The sequence below is a fragment of the Perna viridis genome, chromosome 9, assembly GCF_037379345.1.
Source record: "Perna viridis isolate PV_CMFRI_1.1 ecotype Kerala chromosome 9, ASM3737934v1, whole genome shotgun sequence".
Taxonomy (NCBI): domain Eukaryota; kingdom Metazoa; phylum Mollusca; class Bivalvia; order Mytilida; family Mytilidae; genus Perna; species Perna viridis.
This window is the reverse complement of record NC_142453.1, coordinates 28,604,281-28,627,458: the sequence shown is the minus strand read 5'-3', so window position 1 is coordinate 28,627,458 and position 23,178 is coordinate 28,604,281. Positions and strand designations below refer to the sequence as shown.

The 23,178-nt window shown below is 32.1% G+C and overlaps 1 protein-coding gene across 4 annotated transcripts; it reads left to right on the top strand.

Annotated features, from left to right (window-relative positions):
• The first annotated feature begins 38 nt into the window (after window positions 1–38).
• On the top strand, window positions 39–22,994 carry LOC148607642 (eukaryotic translation initiation factor 3 subunit C-like). Of its 4 annotated transcripts, XR_015915321.1 has the most exons (25): window positions 39–143; window positions 1,077–1,181; window positions 1,526–1,591; window positions 2,804–2,880; window positions 5,002–5,114; window positions 5,734–5,859; window positions 6,862–6,895; window positions 7,174–7,259; window positions 7,620–7,768; window positions 8,416–8,548; window positions 9,947–10,209; window positions 10,695–10,791; window positions 11,751–11,863; window positions 13,187–13,313; window positions 13,957–13,989; window positions 14,457–14,654; window positions 14,835–14,960; window positions 15,491–15,644; window positions 16,484–16,677; window positions 17,656–17,859; window positions 18,344–18,503; window positions 19,042–19,056; window positions 21,018–21,042; window positions 21,668–21,718; window positions 22,258–22,994. XR_015915321.1 is itself a non-coding variant. In XM_088545984.1 (24 exons), exons 2-24 carry the CDS (start codon window positions 1,087–1,089, stop codon window positions 22,293–22,295), a joined length of 2,652 nt encoding a protein of 883 aa, XP_088402110.1. In that variant the 5' UTR covers window positions 39–143; window positions 1,077–1,086; the 3' UTR covers window positions 22,296–22,994. The 4 variants fall into 4 exon arrangements, 2 of the variants coding, with proteins under 2 accessions (XP_088402110.1, XP_088402112.1); XR_015915322.1 differs by lacking the exon at window positions 19,042–19,056; XM_088545984.1 differs by lacking the exon at window positions 21,018–21,042.
• Window positions 22,995–23,178: the final 184 nt, after the last annotated feature.

Genomic DNA, 23,178 nt, shown 5'->3' with positions numbered 1-23,178 from the left:
AAATTTTAGGATTCACCCACAAAATCTGATGACATAGCACACAACCCATGTGTGCATTTGCTGGAAGCCGCCATTCCAAGACCCGGCGAACATATTGCTCAAGTGTTAGGATAATTTCATTACATTGATTGCAGGTCCAATAAGTAAGACCCGTGTATTGATTATTAAAGAATATACCCTCAAGATTGTCTCTGTAAACGGACTTCGTATTCGCATTCCTCCGTTGAATTGGACTCTAAACCTGTATTCGTATGTTCCTGTTTCAATGACAGATTTCATTGTTGACAAATTTGATAATAAACGTAAATTTTTGGAATGTAGCATAACATGCAATTACAGAATCTGTAATTATTATTTAATTACAAGTATTTTATTGTAGAATAAGAACAGCCGTAGATACAAAATATTATTCTTTTAAATCTGTCATTAATATTAATAATAATGTAAAAACTTCATGATTTGTGCCAAATAAGACATTATATTTTCAATCTGACCAATAAGGCCCTTTATATTTTACACTGGAATAAACACTACTTTATTTGCACTTACAAAAAAGAAGGATCTGTCTTTATGAAATTACTTTGAAAGACTGTATGCTTAATCTCGTCTTTTTCTGCCTTTTCTGGTCTTAAATTATGTACTTCCATCTATGGAAATTAAAAGCAGCAGGAGGTCAACTTCAGCTTTAAAAGGGGCTGTAATGAATCGTCAGACATGTAGATAGTAAAGTGTGTGTGATAATATGGCAAAATTGAGGACATCTATTCCAGTGTATGAGGCCAGGTGCAAAAAAAAACCCCAAAAAAACAAAAAGCAAACAACTAAAAACTATATTGCCCTCCTGGTCACATCTATGCAAGAAAAGGTTTTCCTGATGATGAATGAAATTAATTTCTAAATGTATAAGAATGTCGGAAATGAAAACTTATTTTAAGCACAAATTAATATAGAAAATTCTTCATCAACTTAGATGAGGGTTTCTTTCAAAGCAGACAGTAGGCAGTATAAATGATTTTTGTATGTAAAATGGTATCTTATGCAAAATTTATGATTTCTTTTTTTTTTTTTTTTTGTAGATAAACCAAAATGTCGAGTAGGTTTTTTATGGCATCAGACTCTGATTCTGATGAATCATCAAGTGATAATGAAATCGCCCCAAAGGCGCCAACCAGACCAGCTGTGTAAGTATGATATGTACTAAATGATCCCTTTTGTTTTTCAATGTTTTAAAATACCAGGGCTTCAACAAAAAAAATTAAAGGGTAAGGAGACACAAATGTGGAAAAGACTACTCTACAGTCCATTTAACAAGACCAAAAAGGCACTCATTACATTTGGGTAAAATAATAACTATGCTACTGTAGTTTGAATATTTTATTTTGTTTAATCATAATAAGACCATTATGATTGAGGACATTTTTTGTGTTCTCTATATTTTTGCTACAAAATATAGCAAGACAGTTCTATCTTCATTCTTGTCCAGGAAAGGTCATTTTATGATTGAATGTTTCTTTAATATTTTTAGTGCATACCAATTCAGTGATGATGAAGAAGAAACTAAACGTGAGGTTCGCAGTGCCAAAGACAAAAGGTATATATTGTGTTTTATACCTCCACTCAACAAATGGTTGGTATTTTGGAATAACCTTGTCCTTCTGTCCCAATTTTGTTACAGTTATATGGACTCTCAGTAGATGTATGACTTTCAATTTTTATAATGTGGCTTTGTACAGATGGGACAAACATAAGCGATATTGGATATTAACTTACTTTACAAGTGGTGGTATACCTTGCATGATAACATGTAAAATATTGAATGTTTTATGTCTGTGTTCCAGGCGCTTGGGAAAACTGGAAAAAGTCTAATTTACATTATGGTGCTCCCAGGGAGGGCCAGTAAGAAAACGAAAATATGAAAGATTCTGGGGAAAATCCATGAAAATTTTCAAACCTGAAGTGTACAAGAAATTTAAGAACTTCCCTTGTGACATAGTTGATTAGTCCCTTAATGCTGACATAATTGTGAAGTCATAATAACATGAGCATGCATTTTCTGGGACGATATGCTAGGGACAATTTTGCAGAGTTGAATCTTAATCTTGAATAAAAACTTGATGTGAAGCTTCTAAATGTTAAGCAAAAGTTATTGATTAAGCTAAATTTTGCAAGAACCAAAAAAAAGCATGGGGACCATCACTTAATGCAATAAAGTAATGTAAAATGTTTGTACACACAAATGAGGGAAAAGAGAAAAAACTAAGTGCATAACCAAATGCATTTACATCTTGAACTCTGCATAAAATTGTGTAGAATTAATAATTAGTGTTAGCCAGAAGACAGAATAAACTGATGTAGAAATATATTAATGAACAGTTTTTTGAATGTGGTGGTTTTGCACAATTTCCACTGGAAAAATTACTGAAAATCCTGGGGGAAAAAAACCTGGAAAATTCTTGAATTTCATGTTAGAAGAAATTTTGACAACAGTGTGTCTTTCTTGTATTTAGAATGAGGTTTTGCACTTACCTATTAACACATGTCCTTTTTTTCAATATTTGTACATGTAAGCTTAAAAATATGAAATTACTCGAAAATTGAATGCATAGGTGTGGACTTAGGGACTTAAAAATAAGTTGTTTTTTTTTCTGAAATAAATTTCTAGCAGTCATCGATAGAATGTTATTACTTAAATCGATGAATATCCTGTTTTTTTGGTTGTTCACTGTTCATTGTATGTAGTACATGTACATGATAATTGTTGTTTTCAGATTTACACTATTATTTATGTGTATGTGTTTTTCAGATTTGATGAACTCAAAAATATTATGAAGAATATGACAAACCATAAAAAGATTAAAGATATGGCAAATGTGCTTACTGGTAAGTAACTTAATTTGACTTGATGAATGTAATTGTACATATTATTAAAATGTCCCTCTGCAGATTTTTAGCTCACCTGGCTGTAGGCCATGTGAGCTATTGCCATCACTTGGTGTCCGTCGTCGTTAACAATTTCTTCAAACATCTTCTCCTCTGAAACTACTGAATAGATTTACATGAAACTTATAATAACTGTTCCTTACAGTATCCTACACAAAATGACCATTTGGATTTTTGATCAGTTAAAAAAACATGGCTGCTGTTTTTAAAAATAGAACATAGGGGTCACTGCAGATTTTTGCATATACAGTCGACTCCACTTAATCGCATATCGCTTTATTGCATATTTCGGTTATTAGCATGATTTTCTCCTGCACAAAACCATTTCCTATTATTCTATTAGGGAAAAAATCGCTTATTTGCATAGGCCTTGGAGGTGCATTTCGGTTTATTGCATAGAGAATTTTGCCTCGTCCAGGTAAAGACAGGTTTTCCTAAATTCTATTTTAAGCCTTCGGGTCATAAATATGTCAATCATATTTATTGTTGTAAAAACTAGATTATCATCAATCAGGAGTTGTTAATAATGGATTAAAAAAATCATGGACATAAAAGACAATATAAATGATTTCTAATTACATTAAAATAAACAAGCACCTAGGTGAACAATGACTTCTGACGACATGCCGAACATCACCTTAGGTTCGGCTTGGGGTATTTTTTGTCCCTATTTAAATTCTTCCGACTACAAATGATTATCAATGTAAATTTAATTTTCTTTAATGAGCTGAACAGTTTTGAGTGAGCTTGGGTTACTAGGCATAAATATACGAAAATTAAAAGTCATTCATTCAGTACAATGTCTAATGAAATTCAACTACCCTAAGGTGCCCCATACTATCCACACTTCATAGGAATATATCGAGGTCAATGACGCGTATAAATTATAATACACAACTATCAGTGTACAATGAACAGAGGAATAAAAACACACAGACCATTTCAAAAGCCCACAAACTGCAAACATTGATGAATATTACACTGAATCCTGGCTGAAATATGAAATATGGGATTTGCTTTCGTAGAAAGGTCAGGAAATTACTTGACTATTTATAGATGAGAAACACATGGTTTTACTTATAAATACACACAACGTAAAGAAGGTCAATAAACAAGACAAACACAATATATATTATTATTTATTGATAAAAGAACAATACAATGAGAAGGTCTATAACAATTAAATACCAGATCAGAAATGTTGAACAGTGATATCCCTGGTTGATCCACAGTATCGTCGTCTTACCTGAACTCACACTTCCGGTAAAATCGTAATTTCGGTTATAAGAATAGCCCGGTTATTTGCATAATTTTTACTGGCAAATAGGCTATGCAATTAAGCGGAATCCACTGTATCTCCAAAACGGTTAGGTTTAGCCAAATTCTGACATTAGGGTAACAGCATGATGAGAGCTATCTGTGGTCAAATTTTGGTGAAAATCTGTCGACCCATGTTGGAGTTACTGCCCTTTTTGGTCATTTTTTTGCTGTTTTTGATGTTATTACTTACCAAAATCTTCTTCTCAATAATTACTGTACAGAATTCAATGAAAGTTGTAATATTTGTTTTTTGGGGTATCCTTAACAGAATGATTGTTTGGATTTTTGATCGGTTAAAAAATATGGCCACCGTTACTGAAAATAGAACATAGGGGTCAGAAAGCAGATTTTTGCATACATCTTCAAAACCCTTGAAAACTATAATAGATAAAATGAAACTTTCAATTGATGAAATGATCCTTATGATAAGTCCTACCAAAGTCTCCAGGGATCAAAGTTGTCAGATGACTCTATCTTGTTTTTCTACCCTTCAGAGTCATAGTTATACCCCTGCTCTGAAGCAGAGGGGGTATACTGTTTTACTCTTGCCTGTGTTTCCATCCGTATTGCCCCGTGCAGGTCCGGGTGTCAAAAGAATAGGCCTGCAGCAGCGCTAAGTTTGTTGTAATTTTAGAAAATTTTAGAAATTTGGAAAAACTAAGTTTTAAGATGGACATCAGATTGTTTTTGAAATACTTAAATTTTGAAACCTTTTGTTATCACTGAATTGGTCTATTTTAGATTTTGAAGACTTGACCAAAGCATATGTGAAAACCAGGAAAGTAATTGAACAGACAGGAATTCCCAGGTTTTACATTAAATGTTTGGTAGAGCTGGAAGATTTCATCAATGAAGTAGGTCGAACTCTATTTAGGAAAACTCAGCCACAGTAAACTGCAAATTTGAGTTAAAAATATCACATTCAAATGTTACACAATTTTAGATGATTTTTTTTTAACTGAAATTCAGGGATTTTACAAATGATGTGCAATAAATTACTATTTTACTCATTAAGATGTAATAAATTTAAACCATATGTATGCAAGTAAGATGATACCCTCATTTATGGTATTGTTAGTTAATACATGTATATGTGCTTATGGTATCAAACAAATTGATGTTTGATGATGTTCAAATTCCTTTGACTCTAGTGAGAATTCAGTATATTGTATTCATAGAAGAAAAATAACAAAATTTACACTCTCAGTTTAAAAGAGGAATGAAAATAGTGAAGCTAACAACATTATGATAATTTACAGATTGAGTAGATAGGATTCTGAAATACTCAGATGTTGAATTTATGTCTGACTTCAAAATCATGTGAGATTCTATCTTAGAAATACAGTTTACCAAATACTATTTGGATGCCCTAAGGGCAATTTTCTCCTCAAAACATGTAGAAGTTGACCTTTAGAACTGGGTAATGAACCCATTATGTATTAGTACAGTTTGGACATGTCTTTCCTATTGTAGATGTGGGAAGATAGAGATGGCAGAAAAGCAATGAGTAAAACCAACAGTAAAGGCTTAAGCTCACTCCGACAGAAACTTCGAAAATACAACAGAGATTTTGAAGATGATATAAAGGCATATAGAGAGGTATAAGTTAATTGGTTTTGATGGACATATTTGTTATTTATGTAGTAGTCTTCATAAGAAACATGCAAAGTCTATATGATGTGATACACCTAAAAAAGACATTTTTTTATTTTTGTTATTCCACATTGAAAATCCAACATTTTCTATTGGTCTCAGCCTTGTATTCTTTGCCCTATAGGCTTCTATAGTATACCATAAATTTTCATGATTTTTTAAAAAATAGATTAGGAGTTTCAATCTATTTTTAGACCATGTTTTTCAATTAGGGTAATATCAAAAATAATTTTTAGGTCCATTTTAGAAAAAAAAGGCACGAACTTTGGTAGACCAGGACAGGTCAAACTAAAAATAGACTTTTTCTATTTCTATTTTAAATTAAGAAAATAGACTCCTTTTATGAAGCATTTTTTAGCCTCCATGTTTTGACGTACACCCGCTCAGGAACATATCATACAAGACTGTGATACCTACTGTATTTTAGTGTCATTTACAGAGTTGTCTCCCTTAATTTTGAATTTTACTGTACTTTCTATATAATTTTTATTTCCTCAGAGCACAGGTTGTATGAAAAATCACATGTTAATCTCTGTTAACTATAACATTTTAAACAAAATATCAGAAATAAAAGTATGTAGGCTTTCTCCAACCATGAATCACATTTTGCATGATTCTTACCTAGAGTGCTACTTAAGTGAATTTTACTCACATTGTAAAGTAAATCAAAATCTTTTTGGGAAAATCTTGTATTTTGGGGGTTCAATTAATAATTAGGATTAAATTTAGCCTTGGCCATATTGAAATTCTGAGAAATCATTAAAAATGATCCACTCTACAAATTTTAATCCCAATGACTGGTTCAATGTTGGTCTTCGTGGATTGAATCTCTCTTTTTTCTGATTTACTTATTATTCTACTTTCCAATTAAAAATCATGATTCTACAAACTTTGATCCATTATTATTCATAATGCAAATAATTTTACCAATGGTTATTTCTATAACAGAATCCTGATGCTATAGATGAAGATGGTGCACCAGGTAAGATATCATCTATAAATGATAGTGATGAAGGGGGGAGAAACCAGACAGACAGATTGACAGATCATTTAAAAAGTACCCCTTGAAGGTGGTGGGACCATAATAATAATAATAATAATAATATACTGAAAATCTTCTGTGAGCTTAACTAAAATACATGAATAAAGAACATATTCATGCAAGAATCTGACAGCTATATTCTGTAGTAATACATGTAAGGATTTCTTTGATGCAGATCTTTCAAAATACATAAAATAAAATCATTTTTACTTTACCAGCTGAGAAATCAGATGATGAAGACAGCTCAGATGAACTACAGACATCCATCAAACCTAAAGCCGCTGATGGATTTCTTAAACCAATTGTAAGTAGAGATATACTCCAAATTTCTGATTACTTTCTACTTCAAGTGGAAGTTTCTCCTTTCTTTAGAATTTTTATTATTTTTATTTATTACACGTATATAGTTCCAGATTAGTCAACATATATTTTCCTCTCAATAAGCCCCTATACTAAATATTTGTCAGTTTCTTGAACCTGCAATGCAAATTCTATTACAAGTCTTCTTCCGTCATTTAATACTTGCAAGTCATGACTTGATTTGCCTTATTCTTAAACAAAATTATACTTTTATAAATCTTGAGGAAATTTTAACAAATCAGCTTTAATAAATGTTAATTTGAAGTTATGATATTTCTTGATGACTTATTTCTTACTTTGAAAGGACAAGGATGTTGGAGGTGCTCCAGATGATGATGACGACGATGATGATAGTTTGTTTGGCTCAGGTGATGAGAGTTCTTCCAGTAGTGACGATGATCTGCCTGCTCTTGGTGGACTCAGACAGTACACAGCTGCTATGTTCTTGAAGAAGTAAGTGTTCAGTATGATTGTGGCTTTTGAGGACCAGTAGCCTTAACCTTAGAAGGATATTGACAGATAAAATGGATGGTCTTCCATTTAAACATAAGTCTACATCATTTATAGGCACAAACTTCATCAAAAACAGATTTTGCATTTTGAATAAGTTATTAAGTGATTCATATAGAAAGTAATATTGAAGTGTTTGTTTATACCAGAGGGTATAGTTATATTTCACTCAGATGACTCAGTCATTGACACTAAATGGGCTCATGGATTAATTTATAGTGGGTCATACGCATGGATGATTTTTTTCTGCTTTTTAGTGAAATTCTGCTAATTGAAATACAGATTTACCATTACGATTCTTTTATTTACTGTTCATTTATTTCCAATTTTACCAATTTCCGTTTTGTTTGATGACCTCGTAAAATCATCCCTGCATACGTCAAATTCCTAAAAATATGCTCTGGTGTCTGTTTTATAAATTTATACATGATCATCCAAAATAAATAGTTGCCTGCCTATTAGTTGATGTAATATGTCAATGTTGTCTAGAAAAGTTTTCATTTTTGTAATGCAGACTTAGGAATGTCTGTTACATAAATGATTACATTAGTGAGACTGACTAAAGGAATGATTTTGTTGTTTAACTATAGGACTGGTGAGGAAGCTAAGAAAGAAGAAGAAGCCAAGAGATTGAGGAGAGAAGATAAAGAAAGAAAGAGGAAACTGAAGAAAGATGGGGAAGGAGAATGGACAGATGTGGTCAAAGGAGCTCCTCATGTTGTTGTAAGTTATGTGAATTTATAACTAGGCCAGCCTTATAAATGTATTTGGTTCTCATGCCATACTTTGCCTTTATTGAACAGGTTAATGATTTTAATGCTCTTGATATAGAAAGTACAATGTAAGTAAGAAATTGACTTCTATTTCTGTAGAAAATAAATCCATAATTTCAGGAGAAAAAACTGCAGGTCCTATTATAAATATGTATGTGTTAACAAAAACTTAACTGAAATCTTATTTGGAGATCGTATATGGTGGATTAGTTGAAATTCAAGGTTTTTAGGAGTTCCTTTTGGTGAATAGGGAAATTTTTTTCAGGCAGTTATTACAGAATTTGATATAAACAAAAAAATAAACAACCGTATATACTCGCATATAAGTCAGATTTTTGGGAGTAAATTTTGAGTTGCTAATAGGGGTTCCGACTTATAAGCGAGATCTTGACTGTGGGTTAAAAATTCTAGTTGGAGCAAGTGGGAGAATCAAGGTATTAAGAAGAAAATGACACCTACATTTAACAGTCAGATTGGTGCTGTACTTGTGTATTGTAAAAGTTGACCTATATATCATATTAGTTATAGTTTTGTATGCTTATAAAGTGATGAAATAAATGAATATTTGCAGTTTTATTTTTATTATGCCTTACAACTAAACTATCTTTAATAAAATTTGTATTTCCTGTATAGCTTCTTGTGTTTGTTATTTACACTTGCATGTCACATGGTTGTTGAATATATCCGAATACCAAAAAGATGGCATGAAATATGACTAAGCGATGTATCATAGTCTACAAGTAATATTAGCAATGCTAAGAAATAATTAAAATTTGATTTTAAATTGTAATAAAAAGACGTTATCATTATCTTGATTGGTAATTTCATTACAATATAACGATAATAGGTATAGTGTATATGTCAAAGAGAACTGTCTTGATGGACTTGATTGAAAAGAAAACAGTGAAAGATGATTACCGGGTAAACATTGAAGAATGATGGCAACTCAAATGGCTTATTATATTTATTATGTAAATAATTTCAAATATGTACAGAGCCATTTGCTTTATGAAACAAAACAAAAAAAACCTACACGTGTTTATGTTGATCCGACACAACGTACACCCTGGATGTAAAAACTTCACAGCACAAAAAAAAAAAAAAAAAACCACAAACACATTCTTCACATTTTCCACCAAAAATTGTGCCCTTCCTTACAATTTCACTGATTGTTGTACCTGTAAAAATTCAGTCCTAGTTCAGTCCGACTTATAAGCTAGATTCCAGAATTTTAGGTTTGAGAAGGGGGTTTGGACTTATACGCGGGTCGACTTATATGCAAGAATATACGATACTGATTTTTTTTGTTGAAAAATAAAGTGTTAAAAAATTAATTCTCAATTTTTAGGAGAAAACTGTGATGTTTGCTAAAGACACAGAGGTTAACCATGAAGCAGTAGTAAAGAAGTTAACAGAAATAATCTCAGCCAGAGGAAAGAAATCAACTGATAGGAATGAACAGATTGAACTTCTCCATGAACTGGCAACCATTGCCAATACTAATAATCTCGGTCCCGCTGTACAAGTGAAAATTATGTTTAACATTGTTGCTGCCATATTTGATTATAACCCTAATATTGCTACCTGTATGAGATCAGAAATGTGGGAGAAGTATGTACATGTTGAATCCGTGATCATTTTCAGTTTGATTAAATGGATATTAAATAATGGTATATTCTGATGAAAATATCATTGGCTAATTCAGACCTGATTTTTGTCTGCTTTAAAGAGGAATTTCACATCTTAAAATCAGGAATTTTACTATTTTGATTATTTTATTAAATGTATTATTTACCTCCAATTTGTTGGTTGAACTTGTGAAATTAGTTTTGTGCTATGTCCCTCACTTGCATGGTATAGTCGGTGATATTTGATGTTTAAAGGGGATAAAAAAGGGTAGATTGTGCATGATAAACCAAATTTTGCATTTGTGTAACAAAAGGGTGATGAGTTTTCTAGAAACTCAGAAAATCTTTAGTTAAAAAGAATTTTTCTCTTGCTGATACTGGAAGGTCATTGGTCAACAACGTTATTTAATTACTTTATTTACACAAGCAAAATATATTAGGAAGATAATTGTATATGTTGTGTTTCAGGTGTTTGAAGAATGTAACAGATTTGTTAGATCTGATCACCAGTAACCCTGATATAACTGTCAGTGAAAATATCATGGAAGACAGTGAAATTGTTGATGTAAGCTTCTTATTTCTATATCATTTTTAGGGATGATTTTCTTCTGTTTTTTAGAAGATTTCCACTATTTCAAATCCAGATTTTACCGTTACGATTCTTTTTTTTATTGTTTATTTATTCCGATTTGCCAATTTCTGCTTTGTGTTTTGACCTTGCAAAGCCAATTTCCACTTTGTTGACCTCTTAAAATCATCCCAGATTTTTACATACTGTAGTATTATTGTGATGAAAGTTAGGCTAGATAAAAAAATATTTCGGTATAGTTCAAGAATATGGTACATGTACATTTATAAAAAAAAATCTGTTACTTTTGTTGTAAAGCCAATTATTGTGTAGTTTGTGAATTTTTACTCGTACTAGACATTTAAGAACAAGAGAGAGAGATTTTATTTCATCAGGACAAAGTAACTCCTCAAGCCACTTTTCTTCAACATTACAAAAAAAAAAAACAAACAAAAAATCACTGTAGACCAATAAAATATGCCTGTGTGATTTTCTCCAGATCTACAGTGGTTTGATTTTAATTCTTCTGATAGTTAAACATTAGTTCTACCTAATATCTGGTGTGTAAATAATGAATACTGATATCTATAGGTTTATACTGGTTCATAAGATTCATGTAACACAATTTATTGCCTCAGCTATTGTACTGCTAGTCTGAAGGGCTAGTGAAATAGTTTCCTTTGTGACTATGGTATATTACTCTTCATTGTCCCTACCAATACACCGCTAGTCTGAAGGGCTAGTGAAATAGTTTCCTTTGTGACTATGGTATATTACTCTTCATTGTCCCTACCAATACACCGCTAGTCTAAAGCGCTAGTGAAATAGTTTTTTTTGTGACTATGATATATTACACTTCATTGTCTTGACTTATGCTTTGCCACTCTAAAGGGCTAGTGAAATAGTTTCTTCTGTGACTATAGTGTATAACATATTGCCTCTTCATTGTTTTACAGGCATCACCATACAGAGTGAGAGGTTGTATCCTAACTGTTGTAGAAAGACTTGATGAGGAATTTACCAAAATGTTACAGGCCTGTGATGCACATAGTACAGAATATGTAGATAGGTAAGAATACTGTTTATCGATATTTTCTGCAACTTTATTTTTTTTTCTATTGTTCTTACTGCCTGATAAATTCTAATTCATGCTACTGTTGTAATGCTGAAAAATATTGGTGATTTCCAGTGACAGTGTTATATCAAAACCAGGGGTATGAATTAGGAAATAAAAGCTGGTAGCCTGGACCATATTTTTGTTAAATATTTTCTATATATTCACCTAAGTTTTACCCAAAAGTTTGATTGCCCAGCTCAAAATATAGTAGCTACTGCTGGGCAACTCGAACTCGTACCGCTGTAACATCTATGGCAAAACCGCCTGCACTATAGTCCCAGTCACCTCAGATTGTTTGCGTTTTTTTGCGTGTATTTTTGTAATTACTCAACGGTTCCTTTCAAAAACTTGCCATTTTATTATTGTCGTTCTGTACTACGATTCCCTTACAATTATTTTTTGTTCTTACCTCCGAGATTGAAAAAATTCAAAATTTATTTTTCCTACGAGAATTTTGCATTGAATGTATTGTTTATCCGCCATCTTGTTTCTATGGATATTTTGAAATGTTCCCTATTATCTCACAATTGAAGAGGTGAAATAACATGATTTCCCGCCATATTTCTGGTTCCCTGCTAATTCATTACTTTATGTGGTAAGACTCTTATTAAGTACCAGTTGTAACATTTTCATTCGGAACTTCTGGTTTTGTCTTTTACTAAAGGTAAAGAACAGAAATATGGCAGGAAATCATGGTATTTCAGCTCTTCAATTGTGAGATAATAGGGAACATTTCAAAATATCCATAGAAACAAGATGGCGGATAAACAATACATTCAATGCAAAATTCTCGTAGGAAAAATAAATTTTGAATTTTTTCGATTTCGGAGGTAAGAACGAAAAATAATTGTAAGGGAATCGTAGTACAGAACGACATGAATAAAATGGCAGGTTTTTGAAAGGAACAGTCGAGTAATTACAAAAATAAACGCAAAAAACCGCAAACAATCTGAGGTGACTTGGACTATAAGTCCAGCGCCCTAGATCACTCGGCCAGCTATGCTATCAGCTGCTTATTTTTATCCCTGAAATTGACTGTTGATGCTGCTGATAAATAAACAGAATAACGTCAGTTTTGGATGTCACAACAAAGCGTTACATCTCGCCTAATGGGTTCACTGTGACATTTCTTGTCTCGATTAAAAAACTGTCATTATTCTGTATATAGCTTATTGGTGTGACATTGATAAGCCCATTGCATTGTGTATATGAAAACTAGTAGAACAGATTTGTTTTTGCCTCAGGCTGTGTTATATGGCTGAATCCATTTTTCAGACTTAAAGATGAAACAGTGCTGTGTGAATTGATAGAAAAGTTACAGAGTTATCTTGAGGAGAAAGATGTTACAACGGAAGAAATGTGTAGAGTCTTCTTAAAAAGAATTGAACATACTTACTACAAGGTATGCCAGTCACATTTAGATTTTAGTATTAGACTGTTGATCTGTTGACCATGACTAGTAGCATTTTGGCTCCTTTTTTTTCATTGTTGGTTCAAATATCTTACACTAACTTTACTGATGTCCTAAAGACAAAGTGTTCCTTAGGTGTTATCTAAATTTGTCTAAATGGAACATGTCTTCTCAGGAAGTTTCAGAAAGTATGATGTTCTCAGGTAGTTTCAGCAAATATGATGTTCTCAGGTAGTTTCAGCAAGTATGATGTTCTCAGGTAGTTTCAGCAAGTATGATGATATTCTGAACAGAAAGCTAAATATAATAAGTTATATAAACCTACCTGCAAAGTTAAGGGATTATTTTTATGAGGTTCAGGCAGGATTTTCTACTGCTTTATTAAAGCTGGATTTTACTGTATATGTACTGCTGATTTCACATATTTTCATATTTTTTGGTTGGGTTTGTAAAATCATGTTTAGGAGGTTTGGCTATTTGTTTAATTTTAAGCTTAGGTCTTATATAATTAGTCCAATTGAATACTTATCACTGATTTGGAATAATAGTAACAATTGTAAATCATAGAATATGATTGAAGTATTAAGTAATTTCACAAATTATGAATTTTATATTGTTATTTAATTATTTTCAGTTTGACCATAACATCCTAGATGGCAATGTTGAGGTTAGTAGGCTTTTTTTCATTAAACCCATTTTTCTGACATTTCATATCTTTGCAGGGAAATAGTTACTGCAATCCATGTGTAAAACCAAATTCTAGCCCTTTAGGGATTAGAGAAAAAATTAAAATAGTAAAGTTGATCATCAGAGATTTTAGAGATTGGAGAAAAAATTGAAAAAAAAAGAAAAGATGATCATCAGAAGTTTTAAGCTTTAGTGTTTATTACTTCTTACCAGGAATTGATTTATGACAAGAACAGTTTTTATTGTTGTGTATAAGAAGTTGATTGTCAGGGCATCTATGAAAAAAAGTATTAGCAAAAATTTCTATCCAAAGTGACAAGAGAACTACAGAAAGATAATATTAATGAACTTTGTAAACAAACATTGTTTTTGCCAATATTAGGCCTTACTTCTTCCTAACAAACAAATGCATTTGCAGTTTAATTTATATCTATAATGGTATTATAGGTTGACAAAACCCGAGCTATGATGGAAAAATTATGTAAATATATCCATGCCAAGGACAACAGTGATAGATTAAGGACTAGAGCAATGTTATGTCATATCTACCATCATGCTCTACACAATCGATGGTTCGATGCCAGAGATCTGATGCTGATGTCTCACTTGCAAGATACCATCCAACACTCTGATATCCCTACACAGGTTTGTTTTAAGTTGTTGTTGGAGAAAAGATACTTTTTCATTGTCTGTATTGATTCAGTCAGTGCTTGCCTTTAGCCACTTATCTGGAGCCTGGGTCTAGTAATAAAAATATTTTCTTGTGAAATGATGTATAGCTTTCAACGTTTTGGGCTAATGGAAGCCTTTATTTTTTCTTTACAGATATTATACAACAGAACTATGGTTCAGTTAGGTTTATGTGCCTTCAGAGAAGGAATGATCAGAGATGCACACAATGCCTTGGTTGACATACAGAGTGGTGGACGAGCTAAAGAACTCCTAGCTCAGGTATTTATTCCAGCAATTGTTGAGTATTAAAAATATAGAAGTTTTCACCATTGCAAGTTGTTGTGAGAAATATTGATAATGAGGTTGTCTTGAAACTTGCTTAAATAAGAATATTTTGTCATCTAGCCAAACCATGAAAGAATTAATTGGGTAGATTTTATCAGTATTTTTCTTTTGAAAGAAACCATATTCATGTTATAATAAGGAACAGATATACCCTTTATAAAAATAGTAAATGCTTACAGGGATCACCACAAGGTCTTCATTGAGTGTAAACACACTTTTAAGTAAGCTGTGAAAGGCCCAAACAGCCTAAGTAATAAAATCCATGGAAGGATGGAACTTCATCAATGTACATTTTAAGTAAATAAAACAAGAGTTCAAATTAAATAAAATATATTAACTGCAATGGCAGGGACTAAACCTCTCTAAAACCAGAATTAATAACCTAGACTGCAAGATTTGGTAGATTTGTAAATACAGTGTGTATATATGTACTTAATATTTTAATTAACTGTATGTAATTTTAGGGTCTCCTTTTACAAAGACAGCATGAGAGAACTCCAGAACAGGAGAAGATAGAGAAACGCCGTCTCCTGCCATACCACATGCATATTAACCTGGAATTATTGGAATGTGTCTATCTTGTCTCTGCTATGTTGATGGAGATACCATACATGGCTGGTAAGAGATTAGAAATGGTTTGAAAGTATCTACTCATGAAGAATTAAATGGGATTCTTATGAAGATTTTATCACAAGTACATTTTGTGGATATGTGTTATTCAAGGTTATATAGATTCTAGGAAGTGGTGAAAAAAACCTTAGTTTGTTCAATAGTTCAAGTGGAAGGAATAAAAAGATTTGCAGTGTTTTATGTTTTTCATAGTTACCTATGTAGTTGAAAGATTTAACCAACCATGCAGAATTTGTATAATTATTATACATGATTGATTGATTGTTGGGGTTTAACGCTCAAGCAGCAATATTTCAGCTATATTCAGGCAGTGAACATGAAATGAATGATAAAATTAACATGAAATGATGATAAAATGGGATAGGGCACAAGGATAATTGGGTCGAAAAAATTTTATTGCCACTGAAAAAAGGGGGAGGTAGGGTCGGGCAATTTAGCCTCCTGTGGCAGGGCGTAAAGGTTCCTACTCCTATCGATTACCACAGTAGGGTTCTTTAACATGCTATAAACGTGGCATCTTTCCCAACACGGTTTACCACTATGGTTTGTGGTCAGGTTTTCCGTACTATAGCCTGACAACCCCAGCATGTAACATGCCAGGGTTACCCCATTCCACCACATGGGGCACACAACCCAGTTGCTCTGTGGGCAGAGTTCCCTAGACCCCGGCTAAGGCTCTGAGCACTATTTAGTGGCCTTTTACGACAAGCTTAGCGCTGCTGCGGGCCTATTCTTTTGACAGCGGGCCTTCAAGGGGAGAATAATTATACAAGAGTAATTATATAGGTCTAAATTCAAACATTGATGGTATTATTTGTGTCTTTTAGCTCATGAGTTTGATGCTAGGAGGAGGATGATCAGTAAGAACTTCCACCATGTGCTCCGTCTGAGTGAAAGACAGACCCTGCCTGGCCCACCAGAAAGTATGAGAGAACATGTTGTTGCTGCATCTAAAGCGATGAAGAAAGGCAACTGGAAAGATTGTGAAAATTTTATTATCAATGACAAAATGAATGCAAAGGTATGGCTTATTCTCATTTGATTAACAGCAAAAAGGTCATTGTCTTAGAGTCGGTGTTTATGCTTTTTGATGTTCCAGTTTTATAACTGGAAAATAACTTTAGATGAACATTTCTAATTTTGAAATGTTGCATACATAGAACAGAAGAAGTTACTTGTTAGTTCTTTTATTAGTAATCAAATTTGACAACTGTTTTTATCATTGTGGGTTTGGGATTTGTTTTCTGAGATGGGAGTGAAAATGTTCAGCATGATGTGATCTGTCTAAGGTCAAATTTTTGTGTTAATCTGTTACACCATATTGTTATTGCCTTTATCAATGTTTTTTTTGCTATTTTTAATGTTATTTTTTCAAAAAATCTCCTCTGACGCTACTTGACTTATTGGACCCAAACTTGGTATGAGTGTTCCTTGGGGTATCCTGTATAGAACTGATGTGAGGATTTTTGATCCGGTGAAAAACATGGCCACTGTTACTAAATGTAGAACATAGGGGTCAGACAGTAGTTTTTCGCATATATCTCTTAAACTGTTAGGTTTAGCCAAATTCTGACATGGGGGTTAAAGTATTCAGCATGATGAGATCTATCTGAGGTCAAATTTTCATTTTAATCTGTTAAGCTATGTTGGAGTTATTGCCCTTTTTCAATATTTTTTTACTATTTTTTATGTTATTTCTTTAAAAAATCTTTTCCTCTGACACTTCTTGACCAGTTGGAAACAAATGTTAATGTACAATACTTTGATTTTAGACATTTATTTTATAATCCCCTTTGCAATAAAATTGCTACCATCTGTTTGACTCTTTTTCTGTCCTGAATCTCAGTGTTTTTGCTTTTTGATGTTCCAGTTTTATAACTAGAAAATAACTTCAAATGAACATTTCTAATTTTGAAATGTTGCATTCATAGAACAGAAGAAGTTACTTGTTAGTTCTTTTATTAGTAATCAAATTTGACAATTATTTTTATCATTGTAGGTTTGGGATTTGTTTTATCAAAAGGACAAGGTGCGGAATATGGTGACACGTAAGATCCAGGAGGAGAGTTTACGGACATATTTGTTTACATACAGTAGTGTATATGATTCTTTAAGTCTAGTCACTCTATCTGAGATGTTTGAACTGGAAAGGAGTGTGGTACATTCTATCATCAGTAAAATGATCATCAATGAAGAACTTATGGTAGGTTAATGGTTCTTATATGGAAATTCTTTAAACATTTGCCTTTGTTATCTATGACAGAAATGAACAGAAAAGATCGCTTGAAATCAACATACTAATGTTTACTTTATGTGTGATTGAAAAAAAAGGAAAAAGTAATATCCTTATACATCAGTCCCTGTTACAGTAATTAGGAATATTTTAAGAAACTATTAACACTTTGCTGTTGCAGAAAACTTAATTAAAGGACAGAAAGTATTGATATACTAATTCTATTTTCAGCACTGTGTATTTTTATGGTTCTTACACAATATTTAGCTTTTTTATTAAAGTTGTTCATGCAGAATTTTAACACATATTTGCATCTGAAATTTGCTCCAATTGCTTAATGGAAGCAAGGGCACTTTTTATAAGTTGAATAAGATCGCCCTTTGCTGCCTTCAGGAGAGTAGTAAATCTATCCTATCCATTCATGTCATATATTTTCCCTTTCTTTAAACTCTAGGCTTCATTAGATGAGCCTACCCATACTGTAGTTATGCACCGTACAGAACCAACACGTTTACAGTCACTTGCTCTACAACTGTCAGAAAAAGTTTCATCACTTGTCGATAATAATGAAAAGATCATGGAATTCAAACAAGGAAATTTCTTCCAGAAAAACAGTAAGTAGAAGTAATCATGGGTTATTACCTCTGTTGATAGTTGCACTTAATTGGAAAGTAATTCAGTATTGTGGTAGTTGAAACGTTTAGTTTATTTGGTTCTTTGCGCAATTAACTAAATAGATGATAGATTTGATAACACTCTGTTTTCTTGCCGTTAGATTTGTTTCCTATCCTTTCACAATTACCAAAACTATCATGTGATATTGTCACTCTAAAGGATTTCTTGTTGGTTCAAAGATAAGATTATTTTTTAATTAAATTAAAAGCAAGTTTTTAAGGCTGCAGAAATTTGCGAAATCAAGTACATGTAGGAAGAAAATTCAACATTAGTACATGTCTGGAAAATACTCAACATTAGAATGTAGGGAGAATACTGAACATTTGTACATGTAGGGAGAATATTCAACATAAGTACATGTAGGGAGAATACTCAACATTAGTAAATGTAGAAAGAATATTCAGCATTTTCAACTTGCATTTAGGAAAAATTAAGAATGATTTATAAGAGCTCAAATTTTTCATCTCATTTAAATAGTGGGTCCTGTGATAAGTAAGACTTCATTCTTTTTTTTAATTATTCTGCTAGATCACATTGTGGTCATCTTAGACACAGTCAATATACCTTCCTTCCTGCCTTTTACAATTTACATTTGCTTCACTATCTGTAAGTGCTGTAGGGCTACTTAGTCCATATAGTACGTGTATATGGACAAAAAATATAAAGCTACATGTAGGTTAAGGAGGTAGACCTAGGGTAAGGGACATAACTCTTGAAATCAGTGATGTTTGTATCACAATAAATTTCACCAAAGCCTTTCTAGCTTTCCTTTGAACCAGAATGAAATCGGTCCAAGTTACTTTGATGCTTACATGTGATTGATGTAAAATGGTGAATACAAACATTCCAATGATTTGTAAGAGTTATGTCCCTTACCCTAAGTCTACCTCCTTAAATGCTTTGCAAGATTCAATGTACTGTTACAGGAGTTTAAAGTGTTCATGGCCTGATGAAATGTTTTGAATTTACAAAATGTCCTTTAGCCCATTGTCATTTGAACTTGTCATTGCAGACAGATTATTTTCTCTTGTCTTGCATCCACTGACTAATTGCATCAAATATCTCACCTGTAAAGAAGAAAAGTGCATTTTTGATTAAAGTCCAGAGTATTTGTACTCAGAGAGCATGTTTTATATAACCAAGATTTCCATACTAAATTAATAATATAGTTTGCAAAAAAATCTTATGTTGTAATAACCATTCAGATATTGTGATAGTACCAGAGATGATTTTTAACAGATTTCTGCTGTTTAAATCTGGATTTTACTGTAACAGTTCTTTATTTTATATTTGTTTCTTGTTCTTTGGTAGATCGTCCCTGAGTAAATTAATTGTGGTTTTCTTATTTGCTCCAAATTGTATGGTTGGAAAGTTTCTAAGTTCTTGAAATTTTAGCTTTGCCATTTAGTATTTTGTAACATTTATTTTGCTACGATATTATTTTATTTTGCATTATCAGCTGCTTTTCTGCTTAATTGACTTAATATTATAGATTATTGTATGTTATATGTTGGAAAAACTAGTTGATTTTTTTGCTGAAATCATAAACAGAACATTTCTTCATGTATGTTTAAGTGAAAAATATATTGTTGAGCAGCAAAGTACAATAAGTTTTGAGTGTTAAGGTCTTTTGAATGGGGTTCCATTTATAAAATATTATCTGAAAGGTGGTTCAAAGTTAATTTCTTGATTTTCAGACCTTTTTTTTAATGAGGCACAAAAATAATGTCTGTTTCCAGCTACCCTACCTACCCAATTTTTTTTAGGGGGGAGGGGTTTGGTGCCTACCCTAAAGGTTTTATGGCCATTTTGGCTCAAACACTATTAAAGTCTATAGTGTTTCTCATGTAAAATATTTTGGAAAATAAAATAATTTCCCTGCCTACCTACCCTATTTTTTTCTTGCTGGTAGCAGGAAACAAGAGCATTATATTTTTTGGCCTGAGGGAGGAAATATAGCTTTTTATTGTTCCAAAAAGTGAAAAAGTGATTTTTATTGTGTCCAAATAGTTAGGAAGATTCTTATTTGTTTTCAATTGGTTTGTGTGATGATAAGAACTATCACGAGTGATTAAGGAGGGAAAATTGTTGTTGGTTGGCAAATGGGAGTTAATATTTTTTCTAAGCACCTCTTAATTCCACTGTTGAATGATGTTTAGAGGAGGCCTGTGCTTGTGGTTGCCACAATATTTCTAAAAATATGTGTCAGAGCATTGTTGATTTTTATGGTAACTCCAGTCAACGCCGTTGGAATTAGTGAATCACAAACCGTTTAAAATAATCTCAGGCATGTTGTTTTTCAAGTTTCATGGCACCAGGGCCTCAAAACAAAAATTCCTTGTATTGTTATGTTTTATCCTTAAATTAAGTAGAATATCCCATTGCTTTTTATTTTATTTTCAACCATTTTATTAATCTTAGCTGCACCTTTAATTTTTGTATACTCACATTAGGTTTGGGTTTAACAAATTAACACTGGTGAGTACTAAAGTTGGTGACAGACTTACCATGTTATGTTTATGTCAGGTGAATAGGAATGGTATTTAGGGGTGTATCCCAGCATGCTTTGTGATGGATTGGGGTGGTTAAGTTCATTTGTTTTTACAGGTTTGTGGATCATCTTAGTAAAGTGACAATTTTGGTAATATAATTGTATTACTGAACAAAACAAGATTTAGCAGTAGAAATGCACATGATGACTATTGTTGTGGAAATGATACCTAGTAACAAGCAACACTAAATTACCTTATCTTGTAGTGCATACAGTGTCTTGCAATGTTTTTTTTTTGTACAAATATACAATATTTTACTTTATCACTTTTTTTATCACCCTGAAGTGACTTATTTAAGGTAAGGGTACTCCTAATTAAAAAACTTGCACCATCAGTAACTATGAGTGAAAAATTCTATATTGTCTTAACAAAAGGACACCCTATCTTTAAAAACTCTTACTGGCTTCATATGAAATCATACTGAACAAGAAATTGTGTATTTTTCTCTTGGAAAAACTTAAAACTTATACAGGTTACTTGTACATGTATTAAAAGATTTTGAACATTTAAGATGTATATTTTTCTTTTAATCTTTGATATTCTCTTTTCAGCTCAAAATTACGGATATAACAGAGACAACCAAAACAAAGATACTTGGCAAGGTAATGTCCAGAGCTTTTAAGAAATTTCACAATATGATACCCATCATGTTTTCTAGAAGCAATACAATAGTATCATGATACGTATTGCCCTCTTAACACAGACAGCGTACAATCTTCTTTTTATCTTTTTTAGAAATCCAAACGACTTCTAGACATTTTATTTAAATGCTTAAGGGCATTTACAATCACTTTTTCTCAGACTCATGATCTTCAATGACCCTGGCACTACTAAAATGAATATCAGGATCAGAATCATACATTTATTTGTGGGTTACATCATATTTGATATGCTTGATTAACTTCCTACATGACCAGAATTAAAGCTCCCATTTGCATTGACACACATGTATATTGATTTTGCAGCAACAAATGTACGAAGACTATTCATTAAGTGCTTAGTCAAGAACAAAATTTTATCCATGTTTATCAAATGTATTTCGAGTCTTTTGTCAAACTTTCATATTATTTCGTATAATTGCTTCATAAATTTTAATGGTACATGATGAGGTCTTGTATGTAAATTTTTTTTTCATTTTCAGGTAGACGATTTCAGAATAAACAACAAAGAGCCTATTAATTAAAAGTTGGGTCAGCGTATATCAAATATCTCACTTTACTTTGTGCTGAAGAATAACATATTAGCAGCATGTGGGTTACCACACATGCGTATTTGTATATTATCTGTATGAAATTCTGTGTGTTGGGCCATTCCAATTGTTTTGAAGTTGTTTCATGACAAATCCTGTGATACTAAGTATAACAATTTGTTTAAAAAAAAAAAAAAATTATTCATGTCAAAGTAATATTGGTTTATTTTTTACTGAGGGATGTAAACATTTATATGCAGAATGCTATTGACAGGCCATTGTAAAAGGGGATTTCTTAAGAAGTTAAACAAAATTAAATCTGGATTTATTTGAAACTTCATTTTTTATTATATGTACACATGTAGTTAAGGGAAGGTAGTAATTCAAATATTGTGCCTTTTGTTTGTCATGTTTTAAACTTCAAAACAGTTGGAATGGCCAAACATAAACAAATCTGAACTAGGATAAGGAAATTCCACACAATAAAAGTGCTCAATTTGGATGGAAGTGCTTATTGGTTTTGACTATATACACTGTATATTTGTCTTTTAATAAGATTTATTATTTGTCAATATTTGTGTACTTGTGGGATTCAACAAATGTAAAATTGTTATTTATGAGTTATGATATATAATTTATGACATCATTGTGATAAACTTTTGGGAAATCATGAATAAATTTTGGCTTGATTTCTTTCACTTTATACTTTGGGAGGTTTATCTCCCTTGGAAATTGATTTTTTTTTTTAGAATACATGTGGTAAGCACTTTTCCCTGGACTTCTGATATAATTAATTCCAATAGTTTGAAAATGAACAATGACCAGATTATATTTTTAGAATCGGACAAATTAAAAACAAAAATTAGAAAATAC